We start from the raw sequence: 13,108 nt of genomic DNA, 5'->3' as shown, positions 1-13,108 counted from the left end.
ACTACCTGCTCTGAGCCCATCCCCCTCTTCCCTGCCCCATCTCCTCCCCCGAACCTTCCTTTGCGGGAGGGGCCGTATCCCCAGACCCGGGATCAAAGGAGTAGCCCGAGTTAAGAGGGAGGGGGCGGGCTGGAAGGCCGGGCCTCATGGGTCCGGACACCTGCTCAGGGGGCGGGAGGCGGGGCCGGCCGAGACTCGCCCGGGGGAGCAGTGGAGCACTTGGAGTCCCCGCTTTCCTCCCCGTCTGCTCCACCCCCACTCAGTCCAGGTGTCCTGGCAGCATAAAGCGGCCTTGTGAAGGTCGCCTCCTGCCCAGGAGTTGGCGAGGGGCCTCACTGACTCAGGCGGCCTGGGCTCCCTAGGCAGGGCCGGGGATCCCCAACCCTTCACTAGACCGTCGTGAATGTGCCTGGCGCCCGGCCTGGATCTCTTCCTTTCCCCCCCGACCTTCCGCCCTGGAGGGGTTAGGGGACGCTCTGGGCTGCGAACAAACAACCACGGTTGACTGAGCGTGCATGCTTCTGCACCAGGACCTATGCTGAGGTTCCACAGCCTCATTGCAATTAACCCTCACATCCGTCTTGTGACACAGGCATGATTCTCCCCGCAGAGCTGAAGTGACCTGTTAGAACACCCTCTGGCCCCTCCTGCGCTCTACCCTGCAGACAGAGCTTCAGTGCTGCTCCTCCATAAGGGTCTCCTGCCCTAGAAACTGCCCTAGAATCCTGCCTGGATTCTGTCAGATTCTCACAAGGCAGGCCTCTCCTTCCACATGCCTTGGTTTATATTGTTTTCCTAGCACTCCTTACAAGTTGACCTTATTGACTTGTTTATAGCCTATGTCTCCCCTAGAAGGTAGCTGCTCCCTGGACTGGGACCCCAGCACCCAACCAGGGCCTGTAAGTATGTGCTGAACATGGATGGGACTCACTGGACCTCACTGTGACCTGGAAAGGGGTTCAGGCTGTGTCCTTCAGCCCAGCTTCCAGCTATAAAAAGCGAGGGTCTGAGAGGCCCCAGCCCCAAAAGAACTTGTGGCAGAGCAGCCCAGCCTGAGACCCCCTCCCCCCAAGTCTCCTGCTCTGAGGCCAGGATGCCTTTCTCTGGGAAATGGGGAGTCTGCAAGGAAGGTCTGGCTTTGGGCCTTTGGAGGCCAGGGGCAGTGGTTACCATGGAGACTGATGTGGCTCCTCAAACATCTGGGAACTGAGAGGACATGAGGGGATGTAGGGTCCACCCATGCGTCTGGAGCTTTGAGCCTTCAGTCCCCTAATCCTCATCTCTAGCCTGGAGGTGGCGTGGGTGTGGGTGAATCCCTCCCCAAGCCCCTCAACAGAGACTGGGGGGGTTAGATGTAAGAGAGCAGATAGGGTACAGGGGAGGGCCTGACCAGGGAGTTTGTGGAGGGAGCTGGGTCTGCACAGTGACGGTAGTCATTCACAGTGCTGGCCCCACCACTTGCTCAACCTTACCACTCAGGGGACATTGAGGTGCTGAGATGCTTGCTGACCTCTGAGAAATTCTTCTGGGGTGTGGAGGGGGAAAGGGAGATAGGCATGGGCTTATGAAAGGGTGCTGGTCTTCTAGGCCTGAGACCCAGCTCTGCCCGGGACTTTGCTGTGTGACCTTAGACTAGTCAGGCCCCCTCTCTGAGCCTCAGTGTCCACATCTGAGCTAGACCTGTTGGACTGGTCTAGCTCTCTTCCCCTGTGGTTCAGGGCAGAGTGAAGGAGGCAGGATCACGTCCAACCTGCCCAAAGGCCCTTCAAAGCCCAGCCAGGTGACCAAATCCAGGCAGGGGCCCAGTAGGGCGGGGTTGCCCTGGGAACCTCCGGCACACACGGCCACTCTTTGTCTCTGAGACCTAATCAGGCACAGGATCTGTAGAGGAAATTTCAGGCAGCCCTGCTGCTGCCAGCCTGGCTGAGCTCATGATCCCTTCCTTCCCAGTCCTGAGGGAGGGAAGAGAAACAGGCTCCAGCCCCAGTGTCCCTTATAGTCTGTCCAAGGGTGTGTGTGTTTGGGGGTGGGGGTGCTGCCCCTCTGTCTTCCATGCCTCTCTCCTCCTCAGAAGCACAGAACCACCAGCCCTGGGAGTGCCGAAGAAACCGCACAGTTCCCTTCCTCATTCTCTCCGCAGCCGCAGACGGAGGGGCTAGAGGAGTACCACTGATGAGGTTTGGGGAACAAGTTCATTAAGATGATGCGATGTAGGGAGGTGCTAACTTGACTCATGACCAAGTGGCCTCAACAGTCGCTGCTCTTGCTGAGCCGTGGACAGTAGGAGACAGGGCCCTATCACAGGAGACTCTCACTGTGGTCTGTTTGGCCAGTGCCATGCTGTGTGTGACCTGAGACAAGTCCTTTTCCCTCCTTGGGCCTCTTATTCCCCATCTGTGAAAAGTAGCTCACACCAACCTAGCCAGGTTGCTAGAAGGAGTCAAGTGTGAGTGAACCTGGCACCCAGGAAGTGGTGAAAAATGGTGTAGATGATGCCCATGGCCGCCACCTCTGTTCTCCAGGACCTTTGCCTCTCCTTAGGCGCTGAGTTTTCATTCCTTGGCATGGGTGGGGAGGACAGTTACGATTCGATTCCCCACCTGATATAGAAGAAAACTAAGCTGGGGAAGAGGCTTGGAGGAGGGAATGCAAGGATGACCTGTGGTTTCTTGGTGGGTGTGTTAAAATGCCTAGATTCTGTGGTCAGACTAGACCAGGATTCCAGTCTTGACTGGGCGTTCTTAAGCGGATCCTTTCCTCTTGTGGAGGTAGTATCTGGTGGAGCGGATTAGGTAAAACAATGTAGTACAGTACTATTCTCAGAGTACCATAAACCTGCGGTCCCTGTCCCCAACGGCGCAGCCCCGCGGCCCCAGCCATGCCCCGCCCCTTTGCCCACAGCCAATCGGCGGCTGCCTCTCTAGAGCATCCGTTCCCTCTACCTCTGGGCGCTCCTCTCCCGCCGCCGCCCCTTTCGGGGAGGCTGTCCCGTTTTGGAAGAGATTCCCTGGAGAAGCCCCCATTTCTTGGGGAGCAACTGAGAGCCGGAAGGTGCACCCGAGGGCCAAAAAGCGCTTTGAGGTTGATCCCGAGTTCGAGGACCAAGTCTGCCCTCTAACCATTTTACAGATAGGGAAACCTGAGGCCCAAGGAAGGGAAAGTCCTGATTAAGGTCACCCTGAGCCGTGAGCAGAAGCCCGGGCCAGGGTTTTCTCTGTGAAGATGGGTCTGCGGGTGCGCGATTTTGGAGGGGGGCACAGCCCATGTGGGTGCTGGGGCCGAAGCCGAGGCACTAACGGTGGTGGCTAGGGGATCGTGAGTGCGTGGGAGGCTGGACTCCTCGCTGCCTCAGTTTCCCCAGCACTACCTCTGGTGGGGGTCGGGAGACAAAGGCAATTTGCCAAACGCGCGCCTGCACACAGTCCGACTGTCTTTAGGCTGTCCCCGCACCTCCCCAAGTCTGACGGAGGCTCCTTTCTGCGCGCTACCTCGCAGCTCTTGAAAATCCAGTCCTCCCGTTCGAGCCTGTCGGCGTTCTATTGGAAAGACTTTAGGCTTTTGGTCTCCACTCTAGAATGAACTGTTCAGACTGCCGCGGGAGCGTTCCTGGAGCTATAACTGCGCAGGCGCAAGGGCAGTTGGGGTCGGGGGCGCAGAGTGTGTTAACCAATGACCTGGAGGAGTAGGGAGGGCGAGATTAGGCCCGGAGTTGCTTAACGCTACCCTGGTGGGGGGTGATTTACGAAATGGGGTGAAGAGTGGTTCAATGGCCCTCGCAAGTCACCATTCTTCTGGCCCGCGGAAGTTAAGCAACGCAGAGGCGGGCCTAAGGCCGGAAGCAGGAAGGAGTGCGCAGGAAGCAGGGCGCCGTAGCCAGTCGCGCTGTAGGTCCGTGGGTCTGTCGGTCCCGAGGGCAGGATGGAGAAGCTGCGGCTCCTGGGCCTCCTCTACCAGGAGTACGTGACTCGTCACCCAGCCGCCACGGCCCAGCTGGAGACGGCAGTGCGGGGCCTCAGTTACCTGCTGGCAGGTGCCACTCTGACCATTGACCTATCCCTTCGGGACTCTGACCTCTGACCCCACTGGCCCCCTTCCCTGCGGAGTCAGGGTAGTGATCGCTCTGTTTGAGAAGTTCCTTCCAGGTTCCCGTAGGGCGTAGGGCGGGAATGTCCAGGGACCCGAAGCCGCGGGGTGAGGCAAACTCTCACCGACGCCTCCTTCTGTGCTTTCTCCCCAGGTCGTTTCGCCGATTCGCACGAGCTCTCAGAGCTGGGTGAGCCGGGCTTTGGGGCGAGTGGGGGGAGGTAGGGTGGGGGAGGGATTCCCAGAGAGGTGACCACCCCGTTTCAGATTTCCCGTTAGCTCATCCTGTTCTGTGACTGAATCAGACAAGGGTACAGCGTCCACTACCCTAGGTCCTCCATGTATGTCCCCATAGTTGAGAGACGTGTCTGGGGACCTTGACTGGTCAGGAGGCTGAGCGAAGCACCTTTTCTGCTTTTGCGCACTTAATCCTCTCTACAGTCATGTGAGGTGGGTACTGCTGTGGTCCTCATTGTCCAGTTAAGGGAACAGAAGTTTAAATGAGGTTAGGGAACAGCCACTGAAGGTCCCAGAACCAGGATTCAAACCCAGATCTCCCAGATTCCAGACTCCCCAGACTGTAACTGCCTCAGTGGTGTTTACCCAGTGAGTACAGGAGGTACAGGTCCTGAAAGGGTGAGCTAGCTTTTGAAAGGTAGAGATGGAACAGACTTTCAGGGACAGGCTGCAGAGCGAGAGCAAAGGCCAGGAGGTGAGACTGCACATCTGTGTCTATTTGGAGCATGATGGGCACTTCTGGGCAGCTGGGTGCTATCCAGCAGGGCAGTAGCTGGTTTGTCTTAGAGATCAAACTATCCTTTCTTGTCCCAGCCTCCCACCTGAGAGATCATTTTGGGGAGTGTGGAGTTCTGAGGAAGTGGGTGGGGAGACATGTTGGTTTCCACATAGTGTGTGGGTGGCTGAGCACAGCAGGTGACAGGTGATCCCTGCCACACTAGGGAGAAGGTGAGGGGGTGGAGGCTACAGAGCCAGCCTCTCAAGGCCACACTCTACCTCTCAGTGTACTCTGCCTCTAACCTGCTCGTGCTGCTCAATGACGGGATCCTACGGAAGGAGCTTCGAAGAAAGTTACCTGTGGTAAGAACTGTGCCAGGAACTGAGGGTGGGAAGCATGGGGGCTCGGGAACAAACTGGTAACCAGCAGCCCCTGTGGGTAGCACACGTTATGATCTCATAGAGTCATGAGATGAGGCTGCATCCACCTGAGCCTCAAGCCGTCACATTGGGTGAAGTGTCCAGGTGTCAGGGTGCCCTTAACAGGTGAAGAGACTGGGTTTCAGAGGCTAGAATAGCCTTTCCCAGCGGGAGAACTCAGGCTTACACACTTAGTCTTGGAAGGAGGAAAATCCACATCTCCTGTCAGAGGTGTCCCCTAGGGGGAGGGGCTGAAACTAGGGGGAGCCCCCTGACCTATTGACCTGGGGTTTTTGCAGTCTCTGTCCCAGCAAAAGCTGCTGACATGGCTGAGCGTGCTGGAGTGTGTGGAGGTGTTCATGGAGATGGGGGCTGCCAAGGTGTGGGGCGAAGTGGGACGTTGGCTTGTCGTCGCCCTCATCCAGCTGGCCAAGTATGTTGGGATTGTGGGGGGCCAGCCCTGGGTGGGGGTACCTGAGGCCAGCTGTACAGATGGTGTTCAGCAGAGCAACCCTGACCCCCTGCTGGCTAGCCACCTCCCCCGGCCAGCCTCGCCGTACTCCCAACCCAGGGCTGTACTGCGGATGTTCCTGCTGATCTGGTTCAAGGCTGGCCTCCAGACCTCACCCCCCATCGTTCCGCTGGACAGGGAGACCCAGGCACAGTCCCAGGGTAAGCTGCTTCCCTGCTCTGGAGTGAAACGGGGCATGGGACTGTTCTGTAGATTTAGAGCTGACCAACATGAATATGGCATTGTCATTTGTGGAGCACATCTGTCCCCATCGACTCGTTTTGTTTTCGTCACCCTGCATCAGCTGTTGGCCTCTGGGCCTTACTCTCCTGACCTTGGGTGGGGGCAGTTCTTTGTTTCTCTTTCCTTCTCTTCATGGTCATGTTGAAAGCAAAGCACTGAGAAGATACAGCCCCTCGTTTTTTTGTTTTTTTGTGTGGCCATGCAGCGCGGCACATGGAATCCTAGTTCCCTGACCAGGGATTGGACCCACACCCCTGGCAGTGGAAGTGCAGGGTCTTAACCACTGGACTGCCAGGGAAGTCCCAATATGGCCACTTTGGTGCTGTGGTCCCTATAGACCAAGGGTCTTCCCTGCCTTGTTCCAGAGCCTGGGAAGCCTTGGTTCTTGGCTGGCTCATCTGCCACAGGTGATTACTGGCTTTTCCTTGGGCTGGGGAGGGCTGCAGAATGCTCCCCACTGTGGACACGTCCCAGCCACAGTGTCTGCTGTGGTGTCCTTGACTTAGCTTTTGCTGTAGTACAAGCGTATCCATTCTCCTCTTAACCCACAAGCGTTCACTGCACACACATTCTTTGCAGGCTCTGCTGGAAACATGTTCCTCTGACAGTAAGACGTTTTCTCTGTTCCTTTTAGATGGTGACCACAGCCCTGGCAGCCGGGAGCAGTCATATGTGGGGAAGCGGTCAAACCGAGTGGTGCGAACTCTCCAGAACAGTAAGTGTGGGATGTAGCTGGATGAGACACCTCGGTGCTGAGGTCAGCATGGGCCTGAGGGCCTGGCTTTCATCACTGCTCGCCCTTCCCCTGCCCTGCCCCGGCTTGGGCCTGGCTGCTCATCTGCTGCCCTTGTGTTCTAGCTCCGTCCCTGCACTCAAGGCACTGGGGAGCCCCCCAGCAGCGGGAGGGACGGCAGCAGCAGCAGCGCGAGGAGCTGAGCATCACCCCCACCCCGCTGGGGCTGCAGGAGACCATCGCAGAGTCCTTGTATATTGCCCGGCCCCTGCTGCACTGTATCTTTGGCCTGGGGTGGGGTCGGGATAGACAGGATGGGCAGGGCGGGCCACATGCTGGAGACATCCTTGACGCCTTGGCCGTCAGTGCTCAGCCTGGGCCTATGGGGTCAGCGGTCGTGGACACCCTGGCTCCTGTCTGGTGTCGTGGATGTGACCAGGTGAGCCTGGGCCTGCCTGGGAGCTCCATTCCCTCCGCCGGGCTTTGTGCTGCAGTCCTGGCCTCACCTGGGCAGGCACGGGTCCCTGTTCCTCTTGTTGCTGGTCCTAACCTTGTCCCCTCCCCCCCAGCCTGAGCCTCCTGAGCGAGAGGAAGGGCCTGACCCGGAGGGAGCGGCTGGAGCTGCGGCGCCGGACCATCTTGCTGCTCTACTACCTGCTGCGCTCCCCGTTCTACGACCGCTTCTCCGAGTAAGGATCTGGCCCCTAGAATGGCAGGGCCCACCCTCGGCGAAGCAGAGGGGAGGGAAGTGGGTCACGGTGCCCCACGCCTGTTCACGCCTTCCCTTCCCCCCTCCTTCCCTGATCTGGGTTCACTGAGCACCCGCTATGTGCTGTTCTGGGTGTGGTCACTCCCTGATTTCTTGGGGCCGTCCGCCCCTGGGTGGAGCTTAAGCTGTTGTTGGTAGGCAGCTCGCTGAGGGCAGGGCCACTGGGATCATGGGCGTGAACTTTCTATCGGTACATCCTCGGCTCACTTGCCGGTCGTTCTTTCAAATAGTTGGAATTATCCCCACTTCTCACAGGAGCCACTTGAGGTTCAAAGAGGTTAGGAAACTGAAACGGAGCCACTAGCCAGTGGCAGAGCCAGATTCCACGTCCGTGTTCTCTCCTGGCCCGTCCCTGCCTTGCCCAGCCCTCACTCCATCCCCTGTGAGGGTCCAGAGCTCCCAGCCACAGCCAGACAGAGAGGCCTGCTGGGGCCGAGTCTCCCAAAGACCTCTCCTGAGGTCAGACCGAGATTTGACGAGAGGTCCCTGTACAGCGACTGGGGCTGTGAGACAGACTGGAGGCTCCCAGGACCCCCTCTGTCCAGGTCATAACAAGTACGTTGCTTAAAGTCTGGAGTGTTCAATTGCAATTGTACTTAACGTTCTGTCCATACAACGTCTGTTTATTTTCTGAGACGGTAGAAAGTAATCTTAGGTCATGTTTAATAACGATCTGAGTGAAAGTAACTGCCTGGCAGTTCCTATTTTCAGATAAGTTTAAAAGCCCTTAAGGTACTAAAGCCAAATCCTATTCCATACTCTAGAGGAAACATTCTGGAGACTTATTTGGATCATGTGACCTCCCCCCTACAGATTGCTTGCACTCTACAGAGGAAACATTATAGCCCCAGTATCTCATTAAACTGAGGGGTTGGGAGACCGTAATGGCAGAGGTGGCTTCCCAGGCTGCAGACCTCCAGTTTGGCTCGGTCTCCTGCTGACCTTAGGAGTCCAGCACCCTTAGGGCAGTGGCCCGGACTGTGAAAGGGTGGTCCAGAAACCCATCAGAGAAATTTCTTGTTTCCCCAGAGGACAGGGAGCAGGGTGCTGAGGCGCCTCTGGGGTGTAGGCTGGGAAGAGAGTATCTTCCTTCCCCTTTTTTTATTGTCACACCATATAGTGTCTAGAGCCCGGCTGCTTTCCAGTTGTGGGCTGAGGTGTGAGCTTTCCAGGCATGTGGCTGGGGGACGGCAGGACCAGAGGTCTCGTCCTTCTGTCCTGGAGGATGTTCTTGATCCACAGAGTGACTTTCTGTCTTCAGAGATGCACTGCCTTTAGTCAGGTAGTCAGTGGAGGCTTCTTAGCACCTGCATTTGCAGGGACCCATACCACCGACCCAACCTGCTCCTTTCTTGCAGGGCCAAGATCCTCTTTTTGCTCCAGCTGCTGGCAGACCATGTCCCAGGCGTTGGCCTGGTCACAAGTAAGCATGGGGCGGAGGTGTGATGATTATTGAGTGTGTCGGGTCTCACGTGTGGCCCGTCACCCTGTTTTCTCTTTGTCTCCTTGTAATATGATTCTTGGCACAGTTGGGAGAGGGAGCCTGGGAGGTCAGGTTGGGTGGGTGACAGCTTCTCGAGTGATATGAGACTGGCTTTTGTGGGTGGAGACTGTATGGCGGGAATGAAGCCTGCTGGAGAAGCCTGTTTGGAGATCCCACCGCAGAGAGGCACTGGGCTGGGGCCGTCAGCATGTACAACTGGACAGCTGTGTGGTTGCTCTGAGCCTGAAACTCCTCGTCTGTAAATGAAGACAGAGATCGCTGCCAATGCTGGGGGAAGAGGTGGGAGAGTTGGGGGCTCCTGCCATGTGGATGGGAGCAGCTGTATTTGGGCAGCAGTGGCTCAGAAGGGCCCCGGGTAGAGCAGAGCCAGGTTGGAGTCTGGCCGTCAGCCCTGAATTTGTTCCTCTCTCTGTCATTGCAGGGCCACTCATGGATTACTTGCCTACCTGGCAGAAAATTTATTTCTACAGTTGGGGCTGACAGACATTCCACAATTGGGGTGTGGGAAAGGGCAGGGGGTGCCTCAACCCTTCAGTCCCCTGGTCCCCTCTGCCCTAATAAAACTGACTCTGGCAGTGTCCAAGCCTGTGACCTCTCCATGCCCACCGCCCAGGGTGCCTGGCGCTCCCACCCTGGCCAGGCTCTGCACACAGCCCTGGTCACCACTAGAGCTCCCCTAATACCCTTTTGACTTTGCATCCTCCAGTGATGGAGACACAAGCCTGCACCTTGTCACTGAGCTGAGAAACCACCGCTAGGACTGGGACCTGGGCTCCTCCAGCCACAGAAAGCTGGCGTTTCACCTCACCGATCATGGGAACCTGCCTGCCATCGCAGCTGCGGGAGTGAACACTGCTTCTCTCTCACCGGCCCCTCTTGACGACAAACAAGGCTGAACCTAGACAGTGGATGACAGCTGCCCCTCTGTCTTCTGGCCAGAGCCTCTGTCTGCCCCTCCCCCTGCCGGGGCCTGTTGCCTGCCAGCCGCTCCGTGGTGGAGCCCGGTGATGGTGGGCCTTGCTCAGTGCAGAGCGGCACCTCAAGTCCTGAACCCCTGCTTGAGAGCAAAAGGCTGTTCTGCTGTGGGAAAGGAGCATCACGCACCAGCCACCATTGGGGCTGACACTGGGGCGGTGGTAAGGTTGGCATGGATGGGAGCCCGAGAGGCTCCGGGGAAAGCCGGGTGCAGGTTCACACGGTATGAGCTGGGGTCTCCCCCATGTTTTCCCTGGTGGCCGGGCCTGCGTGGAGCCATGCACGCTGCTGGGGATGGGAGAGGGGTTTGGATGGTGCAGCTGCTCTTTCTGCCTGGTCTTCCCCCTTCCTCAGCCTTTGCTGCCTTTGTGCTGTGAGCAGACCACACGCTCCTGCTTGAGTTTCTAGCCAGACGGGCAGCCACTTAGGTTCTAAGAGGGCTCCATTTGCACTGTGTTGGCTCTGCCTCAGCTCCTCCCAGACACCCCGGGAGGGGCCGGCCCTTCCCCGACTGCTTTCCCCAAGTGCCTCTTGAGAAGCTCCACTCAGGTCCTGGGCCCGGGGATGAAGGTACTGAGCTTTCAGGTGGTCACTGCTCGAGATCCATGACCTTGGGTGGCCTAGCAGGCGTTGCTGGGCATTTGCCGTGCAGTGGGCTCTGTGCCTTGTGATGTGCGTTCAGAAATGAGTCAGGCCCAGCTCCTTGCCCTCAGTCTTGACAGTAGAGGAGACAGATGTGTGGACGCATCAGTGCCCTGGGTCGTTGCAGTAGGTGGAAGCGTGCAGGGAAAGTGGTCAGATTGGAGCCGCGCAAGTGGGGCTGCTTGCCCGCCGGGACCAGCCGGAGGGTACGCTGCTCAGGGAACCCTCCATTTAAGCAGGCTTTTAAACTGGTAAAACTTCCCCTGTTGGTCACTGGGCAGACCGGGAGCAGAGGCTGCGTGTGCAGAAACAGCACGCGTAGTGTCGCAGTGGGGTAAAGCCCCTGCTGGAGCGCAGGGGAGTCGGCAGGAGCCGAGGGGATGAGGTTGGAGAGGGAGGTCAGGGCCAAATCCACTGGGCCGTCGAATACCAGGCAAGAAACTCGGACCTGCCTCTAGGAGGCGGTGGGGAGGGGACCTGTTTCAAAGCTCATCTCAGCGCTGGTGGTGCCGGGTGGCCCGTGAGTAGGGGTGGAAAATGGAGCAGGACGCTGTGGCTGAATGAAGACACTGGCAGGAGGGAGAGAGGGGGTTTGGTGTAACCTAGCCAGGCCTTGGGGACTGGTTGTGGATAGAGAGGAAGAGGGTAGCGTCTCAGAGGCAAGGAAATGAGGGGTTTGGAGTTAGGCAGAGCCAGAGCGTCTGGAACTTGTGGTTCCGGGCCGGGTTGGCGGTGGGGGCGGGGGGGGGGGGAACCTTGGTGGGGACAGAGGATGCTGAGCAGGCGTGTGGGAGCCAGCTGTGTCCAGGACACAAAGGGAGGTGGTCAGTGGGAAGTCAGTGTGTGGCTTCAAAGGTGAACCAGGTCCACACCGCGTGAACAGGGGCCGGCCAGGGACCAGAGGGCCGCACGGCCTTGCTGCAGGCCTGTGAAGAGACTCTGTCTCCAGCCTACCGTCACGCTGCATTTATTCATTCAACAAGTGTTTACTGAGCACCCACCGGCTGTCAAGTACTGGGCTTCCTGTAGTCCCTGCCCTCGGGAAGCTGATGCTCGAGGGGACCAGGTCCCAGGCTTTGCCACCTAACCTGAAATCCCTGTCAGCCTCGGGGGCGGTGGCAGGGCCCGTGGCGTCCCGGGGCCAGGCTGTTGTAAGCTGCGGGGAGCGGCGTGGGGAAGGCCCTCAGAGCAGGCTCTGCTCAGTGGCCTGCTCTGGGCCCTTTAGCTGGCAGGACCTTCCTGGGATTACTGAGGTACGGGAGGGAGAGGTGGGGTGGTGGTGGGAGCGGGAGGAGGGGACGAGGCTGAGTGGGAGCGGTGGGGACTCTGGGTGGTGAGGGTTCGGTGACTGTGACCTCTGCTCAGGGCCTCCTGTGTGCCAGTCCCTAGGCACACACGTGTGTACCTTGCCTCACAGGTGAGGAAGCCGAGGCCCACAGAGATGATGTGTCTGCCTAGCAAGAGGCGAGGTCAGGGTCCGAACTGAGATCTGTGCCCGTAACCAGTGATGGCAGGAACACGGTGTGGTGCGGCCCCTGCTGGTCCATAGCCTCAGTAAAGTCAACCAGCCAACCTCAGCGTGGAGGTTTCCAGCCTAGCCCCGGCGCTGGTGCTGACGCGGAGCCCCGGAACGGGCGCCCTTTGTGAGGTGGCCCTGGGAGTTGGCAGCAGGTTCCGTCCTGCCGGGGGAGGGGCGGGCAGAAGCCTGGAGCAGGGACCCAAGTCGAAGATGGTCCTCACCATGCTGGGGGCTCTGTACCCCAGGGCTGTGCCGAACCGCCTCATCCTCAACCTCATCCTGGTGGCTGCGCTCCTCCACCCCCAGCTGCTAAGGTAACCCCTGGGGACACAGGGTCAGGGCTCAACAGGGCCAGGGGCCTGGAAGGTGGGGACTCTGCAGTGCAGGCCCTCCCCGGCATAAGGGCCCACCCTGGCCCGTTTCCCCCTCTGCTGGGAGGCGGTGGTTTGCCTTTGGGGCCAGGGCCGAGCACCCCACATCTCCCGCAGGCCTCAGCGATCTGTTCCTGAGGAATTTTCAGCCCCCCTGGAACTCTCGGAGCCACTTTCTGGCCTAGTGGACGGTAATATCTCCTCCTTCCCCTACCCCTTCCCCTCCTCTGCCCCCAGCCCTACCTGGTGGGGGAGAGATGCCCTAGGAGAGGGCACCCAGGTCCAGCCTGAGGGCCTTCTCGTCCCAAACGGCATCTGCCTGGAGACGTCTTCAGTGGACGCAAAACAGATTCTCCCTCCCACTCATACCCTCTTCTCTCTTCTCAGACTACGGGGTGCGACCCAAGCACCCATGGCCACGAGGGCCTCGACCCCTTCTCTCCCGGGCCCAGCAGCGCAAGCGGGATGGGCCGGACATGGCTGAGTATTACTACAATGCACACCTGTGACGGGAACCCCTTATAAAGCTATTCTGTGCAGCAACGGCTTGGGCTTTCCTGGGATGGAAACGAACTGGACAAGGGAGGGGGTCCAAGTAGACAA

At 58.7% G+C, this 13,108-nt stretch overlaps 2 protein-coding genes across 6 annotated transcripts; both read left to right on the top strand.

Moving 5' to 3' along the window:
* The first annotated feature begins 3,601 nt into the window (after positions 1–3,601).
* PEX16 (peroxisomal biogenesis factor 16) lies at positions 3,602–9,577 on the top strand. Of its 4 annotated transcripts, none has more exons than XM_055091574.1 (11): positions 3,604–4,030; positions 4,238–4,273; positions 5,105–5,181; positions 5,538–5,671; positions 5,771–5,910; positions 6,627–6,707; positions 6,851–7,003; positions 7,092–7,164; positions 7,295–7,414; positions 8,853–8,917; positions 9,420–9,577. In XM_055091574.1, the coding sequence occupies exons 1-11, from the start codon at positions 3,919–3,921 to the stop codon at positions 9,476–9,478; spliced, it is 1,050 nt and encodes a 349-aa protein (XP_054947549.1). In that variant the 5' UTR covers positions 3,604–3,918; the 3' UTR covers positions 9,479–9,577. The 4 variants fall into 4 exon arrangements, with proteins under 4 accessions (XP_054947550.1, XP_023988862.1, XP_054947549.1 ...); XM_007124979.4 differs by having other exon boundaries at positions 3,606–4,030; positions 5,810–5,910; XM_055091575.1 differs by lacking the exon at positions 7,092–7,164 and having other exon boundaries at positions 3,602–4,030; positions 6,851–6,977.
* Positions 9,578–9,714: 137 nt separating this feature from the next.
* Positions 9,715–13,032, top strand: FREY1 (Frey regulator of sperm-oocyte fusion 1). Of its 2 annotated transcripts, XM_007124978.3 has the most exons (4): positions 9,715–10,196; positions 12,033–12,448; positions 12,623–12,696; positions 12,893–13,032. In XM_007124978.3, the coding sequence occupies exons 2-4, from the start codon at positions 12,345–12,347 to the stop codon at positions 13,012–13,014; spliced, it is 300 nt and encodes a 99-aa protein (XP_007125040.1). In that variant the 5' UTR covers positions 9,715–10,196; positions 12,033–12,344; the 3' UTR covers positions 13,015–13,032. The 2 variants fall into 2 exon arrangements, with proteins under 2 accessions (XP_007125040.1, XP_028357119.1); XM_028501318.2 differs by having other exon boundaries at positions 12,623–13,032.
* Positions 13,033–13,108: the final 76 nt, after the last annotated feature.

Source organism: Physeter macrocephalus, chromosome 16, assembly GCF_002837175.3.
Source record: "Physeter macrocephalus isolate SW-GA chromosome 16, ASM283717v5, whole genome shotgun sequence".
NCBI classification, from domain to species: Eukaryota; Metazoa; Chordata; class Mammalia; order Artiodactyla; family Physeteridae; genus Physeter; species Physeter macrocephalus.
The sequence above is the reverse complement of the archived record's forward strand: the minus strand, read 5'-3'. Positions and strand labels throughout refer to the sequence as shown.